Source organism: Phacochoerus africanus, chromosome 1, assembly GCF_016906955.1.
Source record: "Phacochoerus africanus isolate WHEZ1 chromosome 1, ROS_Pafr_v1, whole genome shotgun sequence".
NCBI lineage: Eukaryota > Metazoa > Chordata > Mammalia > Artiodactyla > Suidae > Phacochoerus > Phacochoerus africanus.
The window spans coordinates 13,835,959-13,859,432 of NC_062544.1; the positions used below are offsets into that span (position 1 = coordinate 13,835,959).

General features: G+C 44.5%; 1 protein-coding gene across 2 annotated transcripts in view; it reads left to right on the plus strand.

The window, feature by feature from the left end:
• ITK (IL2 inducible T cell kinase) overlaps positions 1–23,474 on the plus strand; it is a 70,918-nt gene that overhangs the window by 9,914 nt on the left and 37,530 nt on the right. For both annotated transcript variants that reach the window (XM_047776174.1, XM_047776261.1), the window contains exons 2-5: positions 10,959–11,063; positions 12,883–12,964; positions 15,833–15,961; positions 19,441–19,481. In XM_047776174.1, the coding sequence (XP_047632130.1) occupies positions 10,959–11,063; positions 12,883–12,964; positions 15,833–15,961; positions 19,441–19,481 (357 nt within the window). The remainder of the gene's footprint in view (positions 1–10,958; positions 11,064–12,882; positions 12,965–15,832; positions 15,962–19,440; positions 19,482–23,474) is intronic.

Below are 23,474 nucleotides of genomic sequence, written 5' to 3' on the forward strand. Positions count from 1 at the left end.
AAGTGGGATGAGGTGAGAAAGCAACAACATAGAGTATGGCAGAATGGGGATGTGGTACTGATTAACCTGGGTGACAAGGTTAACCCTTGGCAAGTCCTTACCTGGAATTTGGGGGTTTTGTCTATAATATCAAGGGATTGGACTAGATAGGTGATTTTCATAATTTTAACCCATTCCCGTAGATGAAATAGATAAAAGTGGAAGTGTTCTAGCTGAAGAAAAAACAAGGCGGCTGTGCAGAACCCTAAACTTTGTGGCCTACCCCTGACCTGCAAACATCACTAAAGGGCTTCCAATTCTATGACCTTGATCTCCCCAGGCTGTAAATTCAATCGCAGAAATGAAAAGATAAGGGCCAGTTTAGAAAGTCACTTTATCTTGAAACCTCATGTCTAACATAAAAGATTGGATTGAATGATTTCTAAAGACCCTTCCAGCCAAAAGCCAAGTGGAAATTATGTGGTCATATCTCACTGCCAGTGATATCAGGAATTCACAAACAGGCATAGAGATTAGTTAAATATGGAAAACTTTCCAGGAAGTAATACATCTGAGAGCTGGTTAATAACCACATGGCTGATAAAAAAACATGGTGTCAAAATCCCAGTATGACCCCAAAAAAGCACCTGAAAAAAATAAGGCAAGCACTTCAAATGTAACCAACCTAAAATTTAGAATATATGCCAATAGCTAAGGAGTCCTTGCTGTGTTTCAGGGCAATGGATTAAGTACTTTACATGCATCATATCATAAATAGTCAAAATAACCACATGCACTAGGTCCTACTGTTATTCCCATCATAGTAATGAGAAAATAGAGGCTTGGAGAGCCCAGTATCTTTTCTTAGGCAATACTATTTGGGACAAATATTAAAGTTGGATTAAATGTTCTACAATGGGTATTTTCAGCTCTAAGCTTATTTGGGTCTGAGAAGACTTGTAATAGAAGCCACGGTGGCTGATAAGGGAGAGTTGGGGTAAGGACTCACTGGTGAGTTTCCAACACTGCTGAAGTCCTAAGTGAGGACAAGTGGGAATGTTCCTGTTAGCCCCGCAGGTTTCCTTGAATGACAGCACAACATCATCATCAACAGCAACCAGCAACAGTAACCACGAGGAGAGAACCGACATATTCCTGTGGATTTGCTCATTTAATCCTCACGATTCTTTGGAAAAGATACAAGTCAGATTCTGTTTTAGAGAGAAAGTGATCAACACACAGAGAAGTTAAGCAATTGGCCCAAGGTCACAATAGTGGTTGTAAGTGTAAAAGAAACACATTGCCTTAAGATCAGTGATTCCCATACTTTGATCCCATACTGCTTCCTTGCCTGAAAGCAACCATCATAATCAAGTTCTTAATAGTTCCTCCAGTGATACTTCATGTATCAATATGCATCTTCAAATAAACTTTCTTCTTTCTCTTTTTTATACAATGGTAGCATATTTTACATACACTTCTTAGCTTTTCTTTTGGTTGCTTAGCAATGCTTTTGAATGTGTGTGTCTTTTTAGGGCCGCACTCATAGCATACGGAAGTTCCCAAGCTAAAGGTGGAACCGTCTATGCCACAGCCACAGCCACGCCAGATCCAAGTTGTATATGTGACTTACCCCACAGCTCATAGCAACCCTGGATCCTTAAGCCACTGAGAAAGGCCAGGGATCGAACCCACATCCTCATGGATACTAGTCTTGTTCGTTACCGCTGAGCCACGACAGGAACTCCCTGCTTAGCAGTACTTCTTGAAGATAAATCCATACTGATAGGAAAGGGGTCTTCTTTGGAGGTTTTTGTTTGTTTGTTTTTCTGTGGGGTTTTTTTGGTTGCAAAATACTTTGTTGTATGGATAAAAAAATTATCTTGATGGACATTTAGTCTCTTTCCCTTTTTTTTGTTGTTGTTATTACGAACAATGAGGAATAAATAACCTTGTATGTATCTCACACTCTACATGGATGAATATGGGGGGTTCTCAATCAGGGGCGATTTTGCCCAAATTGGCAATGTCTGGAGAAATTTGGGGTTTTTATCACTGGGAGTATTATTATTAACTTTGGTGTAGAGCCAGGGATGTTGAGTATCCTACACTGCACAGGACACACTCACAACAAAGAATTATCCAGCCCAAAATGTTAATAACGCCAAGGTTGAGGAACCTTGGTCTACAGAAAATATTTCTAGAAATGGAATTGCTATGTCGAGGGATAAGTGCATCTGTTATTTTGCTAAACCTGACCAAATTATTTACCAACTTACATTCCCCAGGGCCACGTGTGAACTGCTTGTTTTCTCAGAAACCTCAACCAACACTATTATCATATATTTTGATCTTTGCAAGGCTGATAGGCTTAAAAAAATGGTAACTGAGTAAAATTTATTTGCACTTCTGTTATAATAGTGATTAGGCATTTTTCTGTATATTTAAGAGCAATTCATATTCCTTTGGCTCATTTTCCTCTAACATTGGTAGTTAACTTCCCTAATAATTTGTAGGTGCTCTTTATTAGTTAAACCTTTTGTGAAGACTGGTTTTAACTTACCTTTTCATCATCAAGAAGTTTTTATCTACTTGCCAATCATTCTAGGACTATCATTTAAATCATTTCTATTAAGAGTTTCATAACAAGGTCCACAAATATCACTTTCTGTTGCACACTTGGTCTTATCTGCTCTTCCCTCAATGAACCAAGTTAACATATTACTTGAACATTATTTCTGTGCAGGGAACTTTTTCCTGAAATCCAATGAACTTGTTATTCATTTACATATCTTGGCTACTGACACGCCAGTATTTAAAAGGGAGATATAAAGATATACTCTTTCAAATTCATTAAACATCTGACATGCTCTATTCTGGAAAGAAGGAGAACTTTCAAAGAGCATTCCCAGACTAGAGACACTGAGAAACAAAATGTGCAGGTCACTTTGAGAATCTATTCTGTACTGACATAGCACTTAGTTCTTGCTCGGAATTTCCACATGCGTCTGCTTTTTTTTTTTTTTTTTTTTTTTTTTAATCTCTACCCACTTTTGTAAGCAGATTTAAACAAAGGTGCTTTTTTAAGTATAGGGCCCCTAATATCATTGTCTAAAGTGAATGAGGCTTGGAAGTGATGCCTGAACTACTGCTTCACTTGTAAGATAAATATACCCACATAAAAGCACGCAGGGTTGCTTTATTAGAATCTATGGAGAGAATGGTCATTGCTCAAGAACATGAGAGGAACTTGAACCTCCATGAATACAGAAGAGCAGGTGGGGTGGCAGGTGCTGCCTGGCTGCTGCTGACTGCTAATGGGGTCATGGGATTACAAGGGCAAAGAGCTGCATCATTTTTGCATACCCAGCATTTGATGTGTACCACACTTCACCTGCTCCCATTCATCTGCCAAAACTGTATTACAGTGTCGTGTTTTTAAACTTTCTGCTTTAAAATGCCATTTTCATTTTTCTGCTTAATCCATTTACATGGCCATTGTAACAACTTTACCTATTACAGTAACCTATCTTAGGCTGCCGAAGTCTGTCAGATGTCATCCACCAGTGGAGCATTCTTTCTTGCATTATTTGAGTATTGCATACACTAAGACATTTTATTATCTCCCCCCCCAAATGAGATTATGTTCCATCTATTGCTGTAAACCTGATTTTTACATTTAATATATATTTTTGTCCCTCCATATAGGTCAACTTTACTCTTTATTGATGGCCACAGAGTAATCACAAGAGGGATAAACCATAAGTAACCCTTTGTCTGTTGGTGGATATTTCGGTTTCTAGGCTTTTTAGGATAAATAATGCCACAGTGAACATCCTGTTTTCCTATGCCTTTATATATTTTGAACATATGTCTCCATAGGATTAATCCTGCAAGTGAAATGTATGTATTTATTTTAGTCAGTGGTTTTTAAATACAAGAAAAGTACAGATACATGGTAAAATACTGAAGCAGTCTAGAAGGATATGAGGTGTAAAGAAAAGCTCTTTTTCTATTTCCTGTTCCCAAATTCTAGAACTACTTACATGAGTATCTGCTCTTAATAGTTGCTTGTGAGAAAATGCATTCTTAACTGCCCTCTGGAAACTGTATGCAAGTATAGTCCTTTTTCTTTCCTTTTTTCTTTCTTTTCTTTCTTTTTCTTTTTTTTTTTTTTTGGTAGGGATGCGTAAAATCCTCACTTTTTTTTTCTGGTAGTCAGGGCACTATTTCTGATGAAATTGCAGACTTTAAGGGAAGCTCAAGTGTTTTCCGCACAGCAGAACCAGCCTCATCACAAGCCACAATGTGAAACACTGAGGTGGGGAAAGCCTCTGGTTTAGCTATGACTAAGGGTCTTGTGGAAGAAAGGAAAGAAAGGTGTGGGACAGATCAGAGTTTCCTGGCTTTGAGTGGGTCCAGAAACCTCAAAAATCTGCTACCTTAGCTCCACATCTTCCAGAACTTCTAAGCTCAGTGGAGGTAGGTCCAGGTGAGGAGAGATTGGGAGCGGGGAAGAGGCAGCAGCCAGTAATTACAAATTACACTGGTGTTCCAGAAGATGCTGCTCTTTCCATTGAGACAGGAAAGATCACGTCCTTATCAGGTACCAAGTAGCTGAGATCACTGCATCCTTGAGTAGCAGCTGTCAGCATCCCGGTTACTCCTTAAGAACTAAAAGATTAAGAAGAGCCAAGAGGGAGTTCCTGTCGTGGCGCAGTGGTTAACAAATCCGACTAGGAACCATGAGGTTGCGGGTTCGGTCCCTGCCCTTGCTCAGTGGGTTAAGGATCTGGCGTTGCCGTGAGCTGTGGTGTAGGTTGCAGACGCGGCTCGGATCCTGAGTTGCTGTGGCTGTGGCATAGGCCAGTGGCTACAGCTCCGATTAGACCCCTAGCCTGGGAACCTCCATATGCCGAGGGAGCGGCCCAAGAAATGGCAAAAAGACAAAAAAAAAAAAAAGAAGAGCTAAGAAAATTAAGCCCAGAGAACTGAGAAAACTTGCCCAGTATTACCTGTTCTCATATGGATTCAAGGCCTGATTTTTCCAAGTTACAAATCTCTGCTTTTCTCCCCTGCAGCACAAGGGTTCCCTTTGTCATTAAAGACAGAAAGCTACATTAAGAGCATGTTTCACAGAGGGGAGGAAACTAGAATCCAGGAAGTCCCCTAAACCCATGGTAGAACAGATATCCCACATTCTGGTAGGGTCAGGAAAAACCACCCCAAGCTTATCGCATATGATATCAGTTTTAATTTCAGTTTCATCATCGTGCCATTTCAGATCAGTGCAATGACTGTTCTATACCCCAGAAGAGGCGATGAGCAAAATATTCAAAATGCTTGTTTAAAATCATCATCACAAAAGCTTCCTAATCTTAAAGAAACTCTGATAGAGGCAGCATGTGGCTCCTTTTACAGTGTGATCCTGCAAAGCTTGAATGCCTCACTCCCCTTTGAAAAATACTGGTTCTTTTTGAAAAACATTCTCTCAGCTGATACTTGAAATTCCATTATCAAACCTATTTCTAGGTTTAAATCTCTAATATCTGTCCTAATCCAGACTCCTGTGAAACAAGCCAAGCCTTAAGCTATCAGGAAAATAAACTTTAGGTGAATGACTATGTGGGGAAGGTTTTGACAGGCGAGTGGAAGGGGAAGCAGGGAGGTGAAGTCCTCACATTTGCTAACTGAGAGCAAATGTGACATAGCTGGGAAGGTCAGGAAACAGCCCCCTTTCAAGGTTTTGCACTGATTGTTACAAATAATTGGCAAAAATAAACAAATGACTCTGGAATGTCAAAATCACCAAGACCACCAATTAAATATTAATGTCATTCTCCCAAGTGGTGGTTACGAATTTGCCCCAAAGAAAGAAAATCCCCAAAGAAAATGTGAACACATAAGATAAGATCTTTCTGGGTTCGTTTGTTTGTTATTGATTTTTTAGTGGCACTCCCATGGCATAGGGAAGTTCCCAGGCTAGGGGTCAAACCTGAGCTGTAGCTGCCAGCCCACACCACAGCCACACCAGATCCGAACTACGTCTGTAACCTACACCATGGCTCACGGCAATGCTGGATCCTTAATCCACTGAGTGAGGCCAGGGATTGAGCCCACAGCCTCCATGGATACTAGTTGGGTTCATTACCGTTCAGCCACAACAGGAACTCCCAAGATAAGATCTTTCTAAGGTTTTGTTTTATGGGCCACACCTGGAAAAGGAAAGCAGTAACACTGAGTGGTTGGTTGATCATTTGCATGATTTTCTTTTGCTGGTCAGTTACGTAGTTCTTTAAAATCCTCTAAATTAACTCAGTGATTCAGGGACTGTTATTATTTCCATTAAAAAAAAAAAAAGGGCACTTGAGAAGTTGGGGCACTGGCCTAAGGTTGCAGAGCTGGTCAGGCAGGGGGTCTGCCTGATGTGAAAATTCCGTTTCAGTTCCACTCAGCCTCACCAGAGAAGGAAGCTGAAGGCCTGCTGTTTTTTAGAAGGGTGGAGATGGCCTCTTTCATGGGTAACAGATGCATAGCTTCTTTGTTACTGATGTATCTGCTGGACCAGCTGAGCAGCCAAGGAGCCCGCACTATAGGAGTGGGGCGGGAGCTCTGCACTTCCCCCTTTGAAATCCATCACAAGCACTGCACGACCAAATGGGGCAGAAACGAATCTTCCGCTGGGTCATCGCTTGGAGTAGTCAGTCATGCACTGAACTGTTCCGAGCTGGGTTGGGGGAAGGAAAGTCCCCTGGGGAGATCAGGGCACATCCAAAGTCATGAAGCAGCTGTTAAACACTCAGGCGCTGGAGTCACAGAGTTGAGCTTGTATGCTGTTCTTCCACTTATAAAAAGACTTGGTCCCTCCAAACCCCAATGCCCTCCCCTGTACAGAGGGGATAATACTAGGTAGAATTGTAGTTAAATGAGATGGCCTGTAGAATGCCTCGAATATATAGGAAGTTACTGTCCTTTGTTTTTGCTCACCTCTCTTTGAAAGTCACAATCCAAAATTCCATTTCATACGTTAACGTATTGTAAAGTCGGCATTGTAAAAGCCGCTGGCACAGGCGTGCCTCCGTACAAACATGCGGGCATCAGCACCTTGTTGGATTGTGTTTGACACACGTCAGACGTTGGCGGTGAAGCTTCAGAACATGAGGGCAACCTTGAACGTGGCCGAGGAAAGAGACACGGTTCAGTGATGTTCTGACTCTCATCCCAACGGGTGCAGATGGAGTGACAAGGAAGAATGAGGGCCCGTTTTACTTGGTGTCTCTCTTTCTCTGGTGGCTTTGGTGTGGTTTCCTTGGACGGTTTTATGCTGGCACTTTTCAGAAATAGGGCAGTTGTTTGGGATGATTACAGGCCATCACCATTTCCCACAGAAACTCTGTTTAGCCTGCTGACCGGCTGTCCCTGGTGCTTGGCTTGGGGAATGCACGGTTGACACGACTCTTTACCACGTAGCAGATCTTTTGAAATCTGAGGAGGACTGGCCTCAGACGGGGGAGAGATGGACTATGATGGGGGTGGGAGGTGGGTGACCCCAATCACACCTTTGGGAATGAGAGTGAGCTTTCATGATGGAACATGAAATCCATTTCAACAGAAGGTTCATCTGACAGATGTCTCTTAAGATCCATGTTGGAACTTGGTGAATTTTTTTTTTTTTTTTTTTTTTTTGCCCATGCCACGGCATGTGGAAATTCCTGGGCCAGGGACTGAGCCCATGCCACAGCAGCTACCTAAGCTGCAGCTGTGACAACGCCAGATTGTTAACCTGCTGCACCACAAGAGAACGCCTCAATGACTACTAAGAAGTCAAAGGAGATCATATGAGTTTAGAGACATCTTCCTGGAACTCTTTGAAGGCACAGTGTCCAGCAAAGTAGCCACCAGTCTTGTGTGGCTACTGAGCATTTACAGTGTGGAGAATCCAAATGGAGCCATCTTGCCAAATACACAATTTCAAAGGCTTTGTACTTAATCATAATACATCTCAATTTTTTATGTTGATTATATGTGGAAATGATAATATTTAGAAATATTGGAAGTTCCCATCATGGCTAAGCAGAAACGAATCTGACTACTACCCATGAGGATGCAGGTTTGATCTCTGACCTCTCACAGTGTGTTAAGGATCCGGTGTTGCCATAAGCTGTGGTGTAGGTCACAGATGAGGCTGGGATCCATGTTGCTGTGTCTGTGGTGTAGGCCAGTGGCTATAGCTTCAATTCAACTCCTAGCTTGGGAACCTCCATATGCTGCGGGTGTGGCCATTAAAAAAAAAAGAAAGAAAAGAAAGGAAAAGAAAAGAAAAGAAAAAAAGAAAAAAACATATTGGGTTAGACAAAATACTGTGTTCTTAAAATTAATCATACTTATTTCTTTTTGTTATTTTTAGTACGGCTATTAGAAGATTTTGAATCACATATATGACTCACCTTATGTTTTTCTGGGTTAGCATTGTCTGAGATCCTCACATACAACTTGCATCCCTATTCACTGCTTCAGTTACTATTTGACTTGCACTTTGTGCCTGATTATGATGATCCCAGGCTATTAACAACTGATGCTTATCCAGACTGTTTCCACCCCAGGGCTGTTGCTCTTGCAGTTTACCTAAGTGCCCACTCTCCCAGACCTTCCCATATCTGGCTCCTTTTTCAACTTTCTGATCTTTCCTCAAAGGCCCTCTCTCCCATGAGATCTGCCCTCACCACCAGCTGATTACATAAACCCACTTGTTTATACGTCTGCCCTCCCGACTAGACTTCCAACTTCGTGAGACACTCTACTGTGGTCATCTCTCTGTTTCCTGCACTCAGAACAACCCCTCCCTTAGAACTGCCCCTCAATCAATATTCCTGAAGGAATAAATGCATTAGCCTTAAGTCAGATGGAGATTATATAAACTGTGTTCCAACTTGGAGCCCTTTGTTCATATCATTTTAACTGGGCACCCACAGTGGACCGGCCACTGTGCTGGGCTTGGAGGCTGTGGTAGCAGATGTCCTGGTTTCCACTCTCAGGAATGCAGGATGTAAGGTCAAAAATGTCTAGCAACAGAGCTGCGTTCCTCCCATGAGCCTTTTGGTGCATTTTACTCTGTACACTGCTAAGGAAATAACACGACAGAAGTCAAAAAACAAGATAACCTCAAAGCTCAGACTCCCTGTTTACCACCTGTAGCTGCAGATGGTTGTTGAAAAGGCAGCTCTCTTGTGCTCTTTCTGCTTCTGAAAACAGATGAGCCATTCCCAAGACTATGATTATGGGCAGGATCTGGGCATGTATTTCTAGCCGTGGACGACTCTAAATGAGAAGATAATCTGGGTCTAAAGGACACATGTTTTCCAAGGTTGTTAAGGGAGGACTGACCTCTCATACATCCTGCAATTACACAAGCACACTGGAGGCCACAGTGTGGAGGAGATGCTCATTTTTGTTTATACATGTTCTATAAATATGTGCGGGAAAGACAGATACATCCCATATGGTTGACCTTGGCTTCCTCAGAGCTGCGCAGAAAGATAGGGTAATCGTACACCAGAAATATTTTCTTCACATACTTCCGTATTATTTTGTTACAATGAACATGGATAGGTTTTGTACTTTCAAAAATGAAGAGTTCTCAGAAAGAAATTTTTAAAAAGACATATCATAAAACTTCCTTGTATTCAACAGTGGTACTTCCTACATCTTGACTTATTTCATCTCAGTTCTGTGCCTTAGGTGTTAAAGCAAAGGCCAGCAATCAGGTTGGGTATCAAAAAGTGGTAAGAAAAGACTGAGCTCACTTCTAGAGAATGTGATGATGTCATAGCTCCCCAAATACCAAACAAGTGCCCTCATGCACCACAATCTCTTGCTATCGTTAAGGACAAGCTATCATGAAGTATTTTGCCACTGGTTCCACAAGTGAATTCAATTCTTAATGGAAGCCTGACTCCAGGCATCTGTGCAACAAGGCTCCTGCTCTTCAAAAGCATTTTCCTAACAAGCCTTCCATGAAGCCTCATCATTCACCAACCTAACATCCCCTGGAATCCAAGGACAAGAATCCATAGGAGTTCCCATTGTGGTGCAGCAGAAATGAATCTGACTAGGAACCATGAGGCTGCAGGTTCGATCTCTGGCCTCTCTCAGTGGGTTAAGGATCCGGAGTTGCCGTGAGCTATGGTATAGGTTACAGACATGGCTGGGATCCTGCGTTGCTGTGGCTGTGGTGTTAGCCAGCAACTGTAGCTCTGATTCAACCCTAGCCTGGGAAACTCCATATGCTGTGGGTGTGGCCCTAAAAAGAAAAAAAAAAACCCACAGAAATGGGTAATATGTAACATCATTATAAATCATCAAGGCCATCATGTGAATTACTTATCAATAAATACACGTAGCAAGCTTCCAGAGAAAGGAGATATGGGACAAATAAATTTTGATGGGGTTGCAGAGAAGGGGTATTTATAGAGCAGAGTCAGAAATGTCCTTTAGAGGAGCCACTGTGGGACCGTGGATAACGAAGGGACACAGAGAAGGCAGATGTAGAAAAGAAAGGTCCCTTAAAGGTATTTGTCACCAGGCAGGTCAGCCTGAGCTCTCTTACTATGCTAACAAGGCCACAGGTAGTCACCAAGCAAAAAAAACTGGCACAGGTATGGTGTGTGGTTTCCCATGGCTTGCACTGCCCATCCCAGCTAAAAGTTCTGCAAATGCTGCTGCTTATCACAAGATCACCGCTGGGATATAAGATGCAGCAGTTCAATGAGTCCATCAAGAAGACAATTCCTATCACATGCTCTCCCAGGAGTCCTCTCAGATTGTTCTTCTCAGGCACTGAGGGCTCCAGAGGAGCTTCTGGTTATGGGGAAGTTTGTTTGACAACGGATCTTCTCTAGTAAGGAATTTCTAGAAGTGACCTGGACAAAAACACTGTTTTCCTTTTTTCCTTAAATGCAATGTGCTTTTTCTCCCCACAGAAAAAGCGCACTTTGAAGGGGTCCATTGAACTCTCCCGAATCAAATGTGTCGAGATTGTGAAAAGTGACATTATCATCCCATGCCACTATAAATATCCATTTCAGGTAAGTCCACAGGGGACTAGTTCCCCATTCCTTGGGTGATGGTTGAACTGCTAAGTCATTGTATGAGCAGGTAGGAGGGAGATGAATTGGGTTGAGGGTGAGAACTGAGACCAAACCCAGAAGAAATTGGTGTATTCTTTCAAAGATTCATTACAAAATATTGAAAAAGGGTTATTATCATTTCTCATTTTTCCCTAGCCCAAGGAAAGTCCTAATTACTCTACTCCCTGTGGGGAGAAAAAAAACAAAGTCCCCATGCCTGACATTCTTTGAGTGCACCTCACTCATGATTTGGGACAACAGATTGCAATCCTCGGTTATAAATTGCTTGCAAGTTCTGGAGTAAAAAGACTCGGATTTTATAAGAACAATCTGAAGTGTGCTGTCCAATACAGTAGCCACTTGCCACATGTGGATATTTCTGTTTAAATGTAACTTAAATTAAACAACTTTAATGATCTCCTGAGTTTCCAAAAGCCACACTCAAGGAATAAACATTTCATATCTTCAATAGCCACATGGGGCTAGTGACTACTTGTGGGCAGCACAGATTTTAGAATATTTCCATCACTGTAGAAAGTCAAGCTGGACAGAGATGGTGCGGACACCAGGCCCCTCAGGCATCCCTAGGTCATGACTTCGTCTACATCTTGTTACCATTCTTGACATTTATAGTTCTGAAGGAGTTAGTATAGTATCTTCTTGCATATCCTAGGGTATCATTTCATTCTTTTTTTTTTTTTTTGGCCAATCTGAGAAGTAAATATTCCATTTTCAGCAGTTCCCATTGTGGCGTAGTGGTTAATGAATCCGACTAGGAACCATGAGGTTGCGGGTTCGGTCCCTGCCCTTGCTCAGTGGGTTGACGATCCGGCGTTGCCGTGAGCTGTGGTGTAGGTCACAGACGCGGCTCGGATCCTGCATTGCTGTGGCTCTGGTGTAGGCTGACAGCTACAGCTCCGATTAGACCCCTAGCCTGGGAACCTCCATATGCCACAGGAGCTGCCCTAGAAGAGGCAAAAAAAAAAAAAAATCAGTAAAATATTCCATTTTCGAATGTGGCATAGAAAAGGACTATTTTCCTATGAAAAAGGTGACCTCCACAAGGTGGAATTTTATTATGAGAGTAAAAGAAATAACATGTTTTCCCATCATTAAAATTCCTATTACAAATAAGCGCAGGGGAAGAAAAAAACTGGTCAAACCCAAAGATTTGTAGTTTAGTTAATAATATTGGACCAATATCAATTTCCTAGTTTTGGAAATGTACTAAAGTTAGGTAAAATATTATCATTGGGGAAACATGGGAACACTGTATTATCTTTGCAACTTTTGGGTGTCTTAACACTATTTCAAAAGAAGATTTAAAGATCTTGATTATTTCCATCCCTGGCCCAGAAACTTCCATAGGCCACGGTTGCTGCAAAAAAAAAAAAAAGCAAAAAACAAAAAACAAACTTGATTATACATTTACCATCTAATACCTCTTTCATATGCCAGAATCTTTTCATCACTGAAAGATTAACATGAGAAATAAATGCGCTCTCTAGTCAAGTGGAAAACTCTTTTCTCTAGCTGTTTTAATTTCATGACAGCACACTGGTGATGTGTACTTTAGGACAAGCAGCCTAAGTTTCGCCCTAGTCCTGCACAACAACCCAACATCTGGATAAAAAGGACACTAGTCTCCAGATCACCCAGATGTCTGCCTTTCTGACAACAACCTCAGACCCCACTCTGGGTCCAGTAAGCCAGAGGGGCCTGGTGTCGGTCGTCCATCACCCTCTCCATCCGCTCACCTCGAACTCTGTGTCTCCAGGTTGTGCATGACAACTATCTCCTGTATGTGTTTGCTCCAGATCGTGAGAGTCGGCAGCGCTGGGTGCTGGCCCTTAAAGAAGGTAACGAACCTCCTGTGTGACTGCGTCTCTGAGACCCCTAGCTCCTCTAGAAGGCTCAGGTTCCACAACAGAATAAAGGGTAGCTGATGGTTAAACATTCCTCCCTTTTGGTAATGGTGGAGGGCTACAAGTTTGCATCTTGTTCCATTATAGTACAGGGTCAACCAAATCCTGCCTGACAGCTGCTTTTGTAAGGCTCTGAGACGGGGATGTTTTCAGTATTTTTTCAATGGTTCTATTTCAAAGGGTTATGTAAGTACCCCCATAATGTATCTCTTGAAGCTGCTGGTGAGCAAAACCTAAAATATTTACTATCTGGCCCTTTAAGAAAACGTCTGCTCACTCCTGGTATAGGATGATGCATAAGAGCTTGAGCCCTTGAGGTAGACGACCTGGGTTTGAATCCTGACGCTGCCACTCACTGGCCCTGGTGCTTGGGCAACTTCCTCAACTGCTTTGTGCCTCTCTTTCCCATCATCTTTAACCAGGAGGAAGTAATGATCATAGTACCTGCTTCTTGGTAATAGGATGAGTAAGTCAGAGAGAGAAAAACATGCTTTGTGTTTTCATATGCCGAATCTAAAAAATTAAATATAGCAAAAGAGAAACAGACTCACACATATAAGCTGGTGGTTCCCAGAGAAAAGTGGGGAGGGAGGCAAAATAGATTAAAGGGATTAGGAGGTTACAAACTACTAGTTATAGCATAAATAAGTCACAGTGATATTGGGTACAGCACAGGGAACATAGTCACTTTTATAATAACTTTGTATGTCATCTATAAAAATATCAGGGAGGGAGTTCCCGTCATGGCGCAGTGGTTAATGAATCCGACTAGGAACCATGAGGTTGCGGGTTTGGTCCCTGCCCTTGCTCAGTGGGTTAACGATCCGGCGTTGCCGTGAGCTGTGGTGTAGGTTGCAGATGCGGCTCGGATCCCACATTGCTGTGGCTCTGGCGTAGGCTGGTGGCTACAGCTCCGATTCAGCCCCTAGCCTGGGAACCTCCATATGCCGCGGGAGCGGCCCAAGAAATAGCAACAACAACAAAAAGACAAAAAAAAATAATAATAAAAAATAAATAAAAATATCAGGGAGTTCCCTTTGTGGCTCAGTGGTTAACAAACCTGACTAGGATCCAGGAGGATATGGGTTTGATCCCTGGCCTTGCTCAGTGGGTTAAGGCTCCAGCGTTGCCATGAGCTGTAGTACAGGTTGCAGACGTGGCTGAGATCCCATGTTGCTGTGGCTGTAATGTAGGCTGGCAGCTGTAGCTTTGATTCGACTCCTAGCCTGGGAACCTCCATGTGCCACGAGCACGACCCTAAAAAAAAAAAAGAAAAGAAAAATGAAATCACTATGTTTTCCACCTGAAACTAATATAATATTGTAAGTCAACTATATTTTAATATTTTTTTTAAAAGCACCTACCTCCAGAGCTGCTAAGAAGAAGGCCCCTGGATCTAGCAAGGCTCATAATCAGCACTCAATAACTCAACTAGCCTTAAAGGTTTTCAAATCACTGTAAGGGCACAACTCAGAGCTCACCTTCCAGACAGCATACTCAGAACCAGCACAGTGTTTACATTCATGAAACGTGGAGCCAGGCTGCTAAGCAGAAAGTTCCAGTTCTGCCAATTATTAATGTGTGACCTTGGGTAAATTCCTTGACATTTCAGTGTCTCCATGTCCTCAGATCTAAATTCTAACTAGTAACAGGCAGTCAGGAGGCTATTGTGAGAATTTAAAGAGTTAGAACATGTCAGATGCTTGGAACCATAACCAAAGCAAACCTCCAATCCACATTGCTGTTTTTGTCCTTCAACTGACACCCTGGATTTGCAGAGAATTGGCTGCAAATATTAATCTGTCTCTAAGTAGCGGTGGGGCCTGGGGGTAAGCACACCATGTGAACTCCTGGGAGCCACCATGCCTCTATCTGGAAAGTGAGAATAAATATCCAAGTCTTATCTTCTCCCAAGGTTGTTGAAAGTCTCAACTGGCAAGTGCCAGATCACTGGGACATGTTCTCATGTTTAACAGTCACAGGCCCAGGACAAACACTACAGCACAAAGTAACCGAAAGAGCCCCAGCTATGTTCATTGACTGTTCTCCTTCGATGAAGGGGTTTTACTCACAGGATGTTAAAGCTGGAAGGAACATGAGAGATCATCTGTCTAGGGCTCCGTTTTTTATACCTTTTTTTTTTTTAACAGCCACACCTGTGACATATGGAAGTTCCGGGGTTAGAGATTGAATCGGAGCTGCAGTGGCCAGCCTACACTGCGGTTACAGCAATGCGGGATCCTTAACCCACTGAGTGGGGCCAGGGATTGAACAGGCATGCTCGCAGAGGCAAGATCAGGTCTTTAACACACTGAGCCACAATGGGAACTCCTATACTTTTGTTTCCAGGAAAACCCTACCCCCTTTTTCCTTCTGAGCCAAAATCAGACTCTACAGCCACAAATCTAGAAGGAATCAAAACAAAGTTGCTATGGTTGAAGGTGAAAGAGAAGGAGGGGTGAGAATCCCACCCATCCAACCTTCCCACTCCCCCTCAGGCACTTTTGTGGGGCCCACGGCCCCAGTGTAACAACCTCGTGGTACAGTGGGGTTGGAAGCTCAGAGGAGAGTTTGCCCAGCCAAAGGACACACAACCAACCCAAGGGACAACCAGACAAGAACTCAGATCCACTCATGCCTAAACCCACTCCTCCATAAATATATATGCCTGGGCAAAAGGCCTGACTAGTCTAGGTCACACTCAGGCAAGCTCAGGGTCCAATCTCAAGTAATTATAAAGTTGGTAGTCCTTGACAGACTGACCTGGAAATAAACTCTTCTGCTGCTGCTACCCCCTTTCAGAAACGAGGAATAACAACAGTCTGGTGCCCAAGTATCACCCTAATTTCTGGATGGATGGGAGATGGAGGTGCTGTGCTCAGCTGGAGAAGCTTGCAGTGGGCTGTGCCCAGTATGATCCCACCAAGAATGGTAAGAGACTATGAAATCCCTTGTTTCTTTGTGAAACGACTGACCTCTCTACTCACAGGATGTAAAGGTGCCCAGAAGTGAATGGAAAAGTCCACATTTTCAAGTTTTTCATATTTTTCCTCTACCACCAGTCTGTTGATGTTTTTTCACCTCAAGGCTGACGTCTTTATAACTCCTTGCTACTCAAAGTGTGGTTCCAAGCTTCAACATCACCTGGAAGCTAGTTACAAATGCAAATTCAAGGCCCCCTCCTAGATCTACTGGATCAGAATTTGTATTTTAACAAGATCCCTAGGATACCTGTGTGCATAGCAAAGTTTGAGAAGCACTGCTATACCTTCACCTTAGGAAATTTGAATGACACAGACCACTTCAATCTGAAATGATAGAAAAAGCCTTAGAAATATCTATTATTTATTACGATGGTATCACAGCACATGTGTGTTGATCTTCACACGTTCAACTCTATACACTTGGAGGGGGAAGTAAAAACAAAACCCCGCTTCTTTTACATTGTGGCTTCTCCCCACTTTTCCTTCAAATTTGCCCTTGACCTCCCTGGTCTCAGAGAAAAGGAGGCCTCAGCTTAAAAGCAAACTGAAAACAAAAGATGTTGCTTTATGGCCTTCAAGGTCAAAGACTCAGGTCCTAGGGATTGAAATGTAACTTGCTTTGACCTTATGGGATGACTCTGGGACCTGAACGCTCAGTGAAGTGGAACTCTACTCTGATGTGCTATTTCATGTGTTATGCTCCCGTTCCTCACAGCCATCTGGGGTAGACGGTGTGATGTTAGAGGAGGAGGAGGCTCGAACACTTGAGCATGCTCAAGGTCACACAGCAGGAAGTGCCCTGCAGAGCACTGTGCCCAGCAATGACGGATCACATGGCTTGTTGGCCTCCATCGCCCTCTCCCCTCAACCTCTCTTACCCTGCTTCACTTTTCTCATCCATCAGTTTCTTTTTTGCCCTAAAACCTAATACCCCAGATTGACAGCCCAAGGCGGATGTGCTAAATGTAACACGTGGCTAGGTTTTCTGTGGCTTCCTGAGTTGCAGCCCCTTTTAGTGCCACTTTAAAAACCACCACTTCTCACACTCCCCCCTTGGGAGAGAAAGTTCAAGGTTACCAGCCACTTGGCCCAGAAGAATATTTACCTAGTCTTAGGATCCTCTGCATTAGCTCTTTGGACTCTACTTGCAAAGGCTAATATTTACTGAGAAACAAATAGGTGGAATATCTGGGTGGAATCCACTATAAGAACAAGACAGTATGGGCTTGCCTCCATGACCAAAAGCCCTTTCCAAGGCCAGAGATCGGGTCTCCAAATTCCTGCCAGCACCTTGCTCTCAGCCCATGCATGGGTCACTTAGGATCAAGGACCCTAACTTTCTCATCTCTAAAATGGAAGGGGAAGGTTCAGAGGTCCTAAAATGAAATATTCTCTAAGCCCCCTTCCAATTCTGAAATTCTTTGAAGCAGTATTTCCATTTTGCAATTTTCACCATGGGTGCAGCAGCTGTTCCTCTCCAGGGCACACGGTATTTCCCTCCACTGAGTGGTACACATGTGACTGAGGTGTGAGGAACATCTGAATGACTCACCAGGGCAGGGCTGGTCATGCTAAGCTCCTCCCCACATGAAGCCAGGGTCTAACCACCACACACGTACTTGGCTAATGGTCCTGCTTTTACCTTGCAACCCACTGCCATCCCCTCATCTGAGCACCTCCTCACTTCCCCTTCTTCTGACTTGGTTTAAATAATCTCATGCACCATAATTTTGACCGAATCGAGAGCAGAGTTTTCAAGAAGCACACTGCACCGTGCACACAGCATGTGATCACCCGCTTTGGGTGAAGGCTTGTGGGATGTAGGACTGCCAGTGTTGGGCACATGCACAATGCAGGGTCTAAGAGCCTAGGGCTTTGGGATGACAAAAACCTGGTGTGAGCCCCAGCCGCTTCACTTCCTGGCTCTGTCACTTCATACATGTTACTTGACCTTTCTGAGTCTCTGTGCCAGTCTCCTCATCTGTAAAATGGGGATGATGATAATAAGCAGCTACCTCCTGGGGTTGTTGGGAGACACAATAGGGTTGGGAAAAGCTCTTAGCACAGCTGCTGGCACTTCGTAAGCTCTCCAAAGATGCAGATAAAAATACTAGAAAGATACTAAGATTGTGTCTTTCTTATTTGTGGACAGAAAAAATCTAAAGCTGAGATGGCATGTAGGAGTGTCTGTCTGGGAAGTAGCAGAGGTGGGTGAAGAAAAGCAGACCCTGCTCTACCCAACGCACAGCAGCACCCATTTCTGTGACCAGAACTGGCTCTGATCTCACTACATATAAACACACAGAGGGAGAGGAAGAGAGGCAAGAATGAGGCCAGAGGAAGAAGAAGGACAGACAAGGCACAGAATGTTCAGGGCTGGAAGGGGCTCAGGGCCACAGAGCTTGTACATGGTGGAGCTGAGTTTGGACCACCCATCTCCTGGCTCCAAGCTGAGTACTGACTAGGAACCTTGTTTCCTGTGATGTTTGTTTCCTTCTTCTCTATTCCCTGCATCTCTGATACCCCAGCCTGCCCTTGCTTATTAAGGAGTCAGCATGGGGGCTGGGTGGGAATCTCCTCTTACACATTCCTAACTCAGGCCACCCAGCTCCAAGCCAACCTCCTGCAGAGGTGAGGCGCTCACACCTGTGTCTGCCGCCCACTCCCTTCTTATTGCTAATTATTAAAGAAGCCTTTGAACTGAGCGGAAGCCTACACACTGTCTGCAGACCACACACCCTCCCAGACACACAGACACCCAACTTTGGTCCACAGATCCCAGGTGTGACCTTTTTCAGTGCCTCAAAGGAAAAACACTGAGAAACACAGATGAAGAGATGGAACGAGAGAGGGAAAAGGGGGAAAGAAGAAAAAGTAGGGACATGGAGACTCGGAGAGTAAACAAGAGAGCAAAGTGTTGGGGTGTTGTCTGGGGGAGTCAGCCAGAACACTCAGAGGCCTTAAGATAACTGAAAGTGGATTCCAGCCCTCTCAAAAAGCAGCGCGATGAGCTCTCACCTCACCCACCCCCTTCTCAAGTCCACCAGGGCACCAGGAAGCCAGTGAGTCACTGTCTCCTTGAGTCACCAACTCCAAGTCCTGGTTTAGCAGGTGAAGAAGCCCTCGCGGAAGGCCCCATACCTACTGGGACAGACACACACCGAGACCCTCGGTCAGCTCCTTCGAACCAGGCTTTTCCTGGGGATGCAGGAAGAGGGGCCTGGGTGTTGAGAGTCTCTGCTGTCTCCCAGAAAATAAGATGGGAAACCAGCCGGCCAAAAGAGACAACACCCAGGCCCCACGTCTCATCTCCTCCTGCTGTTCTATTTGGGGCCCATTTTCTCTGAAAAGCCCCCAGATGCTCACCTCCAGTGAGGCACATTCGGTTTCACGCTCATTTTTCTTTTTCTGTTTTTCTCGTTTCAGCTTCAAAGAAGCCTCTTCCTCCTACTCCTGAAGACAACAGGGTGAGTGAGAGCGTGAGTCTGGGCGAGGGGTGGGCCCAGGGTGCCGCCGGCTGGAGTTCTGCGTGCTTGCAGTTCCCTGTCTGCCCAGGTTTCTTAAATCCCAGGCAAATGCCGTGGAGGGTCCTGATCAGTGGAACTCAACACCGTGGGTTTCTGGGGCCTGAACTGTCTTGTGGGTCTTTCCACGTGAAAAGACCACTCAGCCGCCAAATCCCCTTGCTGCCTTTACCCAACAAACACTTATATCGCACTGCGAGTCCAGGGGCTTGACTAGGTTGGGGCATGAGGCTGGCTCAGAGCTCCATAAAATGATGTATTTCCTCTACCCTTTGCCCTACAAGGCTTTTGGAAGCATACATTTAATAGTACTTTATATTCTTCAAAGCATGTCCACACTTTCACTAGCTATTTCCAAACTATCTATTCCAGCCACTTCAGAGAGTGATAGTTTCGGTCTCACGTGAAAGCTTGGGAAAGCAAGTCCCGTGAGAGGTTTTGAGGCTTTCCCAAGGCCATGTAGCCACTCAGGAGTCAAGCTAAGAGGCTGCAGAGCTGCTGGTAGGCTGGCCTTTCACTTGAGTGGTGGTTCTCGCAATGTGGTCCGGGGACCAGTCGTATCAGCATCACCTGGGAGCTGGTTAGCAATACAAATTCTCAGGCCCCACCCCAGACCTCATATATCCAAAACTCTAGGGAAGGGGCCCAGTGATAGGATTTTAATAAACTCCCAGGTGACTTGGAGGCACCCTAGGGTTTGAGAAACACTGGCCTAATCTCCTGACTTACAAGGCTTAGGGGAAAGCGAGTCAACTCTGGGGAAGCTATTCAGTTAAGAAGAAAGAACAGGAGAAAGATCAACCTCAGCCCTCAATTGACCATAACATTAACACCGTATCCACATTTGCTAATTGCCCTTTACTCCAGAACCTATGGATTCTGCTTCTTCATGCTTTTTCCTAAAGAATGAGCTCTGCTTTTTTTCCCCTCCAGCCAATATGGTGACATTTCAAACGTAGGCGGCTTCCCATAAGAAAAGTAGTTCTATATCGCTCAAAACCAGGCTGGTTTTTTGTGGGGGTTTTTTTTGCCACACCTGAGGCATATGGAAGTTCTCTGGGTCAGGGATCGAATCCAAGCCACAGCTGCACCCAGTGCCAGAGCTGTGACAATGCCAGATCCTTAACCCATTGCACCAGTCTGGGGACTGAACCTATACTGCAGCTCGGCTGCACCACAGCAGGATCTCCTGGGCTGGCTTTTAGATGGGTTGTCAGCCTATTCCCTCCCAACAAGAAAATAGTGTGCTCAGAAAATGAACCCTTTTCCCTATTATTTCATTCATTTTTTTTCAAGATACTTTCAACATCACCCTGGAAGCCGTGCTTCAGAATCCCCCTGCCCTGGCTTGTGGGTGGTTCCCCCACAGTTCCACCTGAAAGCACACTTCCGCACCTTAGGCCGGTTTGCTCCTCTCTGGTTTTCACGATCCGTGAAGGTGAAAGCCAGAAAACAGGGCCTGTCCGTGCCCCCACCCCCCACCCCGCTCCCCCCAGGCTCCATCCCTGGCTTCTCAGACTTCCTTGAGGAGCAGCGTCCGGACTGCTCTAGGACCCTGACCACAGGGCTTCTGGAATCACTGTGGCGTCTACCACTCGTCTAAATCCACGGCAACGTTTCTTACTCTGAATTCACTTCTCCCTTCAGCTTCATGTCCTGCCCTCTAATAGGGGATGGCACCTTGAGTTGACATCTAGAGAAGCTACATTTTTAATCTAGTCTGAGCTAACCGGGCCTTAGTGTGAGAGACATGACAGCATGGAGTCCGTCCTCCAGAGGGTCGGGGGCAGTATTTCTGGTCCGAATGGAGACCACCCATGATCAGAGGAGCTGACACTCCCAGGCCTCTCTGGCCTGTGGTGCAAGCGAGGTCCTGCTTCACAATGAAGCCTGAATTTCAGCTCCTCTTGGCTCCCTTGCATACATAGGAACTCAGCCCTTCCTTCTCGGCCCCTCCCCGTCAGCCCAGAAGGGCGTCCTGAGGAGCTACCGGAAATATGTTTGTCTGTGCGCTGGCTTCCTTGCTGAGACATCCTGCCCCTGTCTCTCCTACCTGGAGCGCCCACCCCAGGCCAGTGCACCTCACCCCAGCAGGGGCCCAGTGAGCTCTTAGGATCCAGGGCCATGCTGAGGCCTATAGCAGAGAGGCCAGGAGACAGGGCGCCTCACCCACTCCGTGACTCATCTCCTAGGCTCCCAAACAGCCCTTGTGAAGCCCAGAATCTCAGTTTCTCCAAATTGTGCCCCTTCATTTGCTCCATAATCTCATGGTTCCCAACCCTATCAGACCCGGTACTTCTAACAAATATTTTGTAAAGCTCTCTTTGTTATCCTGAAAAGAAATTCATAGTTAATATAAACTATGTAAGCACATGCTTTCTAAAAGACTCAATAAGTATGGAGCTCCCATTGTGGCTCAGCAGGTTAAGAACCCAGCTAGGATCCATGAGGATGCGGGTTCCATCCTTGGCCTTGCTCAGTGGATTAAGGATCTGTCATTGCTGTGAGCTACAGCATAGGTCACAGATGTGGCCTGGATCTGGCATTGCGGTAGCTGTGGTGAAGGCTGGCAGCTTCAGCTCTGATTTGACCCCTCGCCTGGGAACCTCCATATGCTGCAGGTGCAGCTCTAAAAAGCAAAAAATAAAAAAATTAAAAGTAAAATCATTTATAAAATAATGTTTCTATGTGATGACTTCGCTGGACAGCATGATGCACTAGTCAATTGCTCGCACCTGTGGGTAGAATCCTATTGGATTTGGCCCCTCAAAGGCAACTGATACAAGAAGGTTGTATCAGTGACTCAAAGCCAGTATTGCATTCTGTGATGTGATTTTCCCAAGCAGCAAACAACTCTTGGTAAAGTTCTCAACTAAATAAGAGTAATCTTCCCTCATTGTAAAGGGTGGTTGCCTCCCTAGGAAGCTAAGTACTTTGTAGAGGGTGGAGGTAGGATCTAGGCTCAGAGAGTTATTGCACATTATTATAAAGCAGGCTTCTCACCAAATGAATGTCAAACAGGACAGTCAAAAGTTATACAGGGTGTGGGATGCTGCAGAGAGTTCTGCCTTCTTGTCCCCCTCCCACTAAATGCTAGTAGAACACCTCAACATTTGCGACATTCAGAATATTCCCAGAGGTGTCCAAAATGCCCCCACCAATGGAAAGGTACCACGTGGTTTGAACCCTGCTCTGACCTTTCTCTTTATAGGGGTTTATCAATCAGTTGGGCCTATAAGTAGATGAATAGCAGGCCATATCCCTCCATTATCCTCCTACCATTGAACACAACTTCTTCTTCCCTTAGTTCTTAGAAGCAAGCTTCGGGGCCACCATCTCTTATCTGGAGTACCGGACACACCACCTCCCAAGCTCCACAGATATCTAGACTTCAAATTTCAGTCTGGGCTGAGCTGGAATGACATACTATGTCAGGATGACAACACTTTTTTAAAAAAATTGCTAGTATTTTTATGCCACCAAATGCTTCAGTGGTCTCAGAGAACTTCTGATTTCCCAACACCAAACTTCCTTCTAGCCAGTCATCTCAATTTCTTTCCATCTTTGCTGTCTCACAAAATCTGCTGACCTACAGCACATGGGCCACCTTGAGCCCTTGATTATTTACAGTCTCCTGTTCACCTCTTCAATATCTCATCCTAAGAAAGGCACTAAAAAGTAGAGATGTAGGTGAGAGAGCCCATGAGAGTAACAAAGATCCCACGTGGTATAGAAGAGAAAGCATAGCAGTTGCTAAACTTGGGTACATCCATGTCCCTGTCTCTGCGTCAGTTCCCTGTTTTAAACATAAGGGTGGATTAAATGATCTCTCAGAGGCATTGCAGCTCCAACAGTCTATGAGTCTATGGACTGGACAAGCACTCAAATAAAATTAGAACAGCATGGACTGAATGATTTAGTGTTGAGTGCATCGCC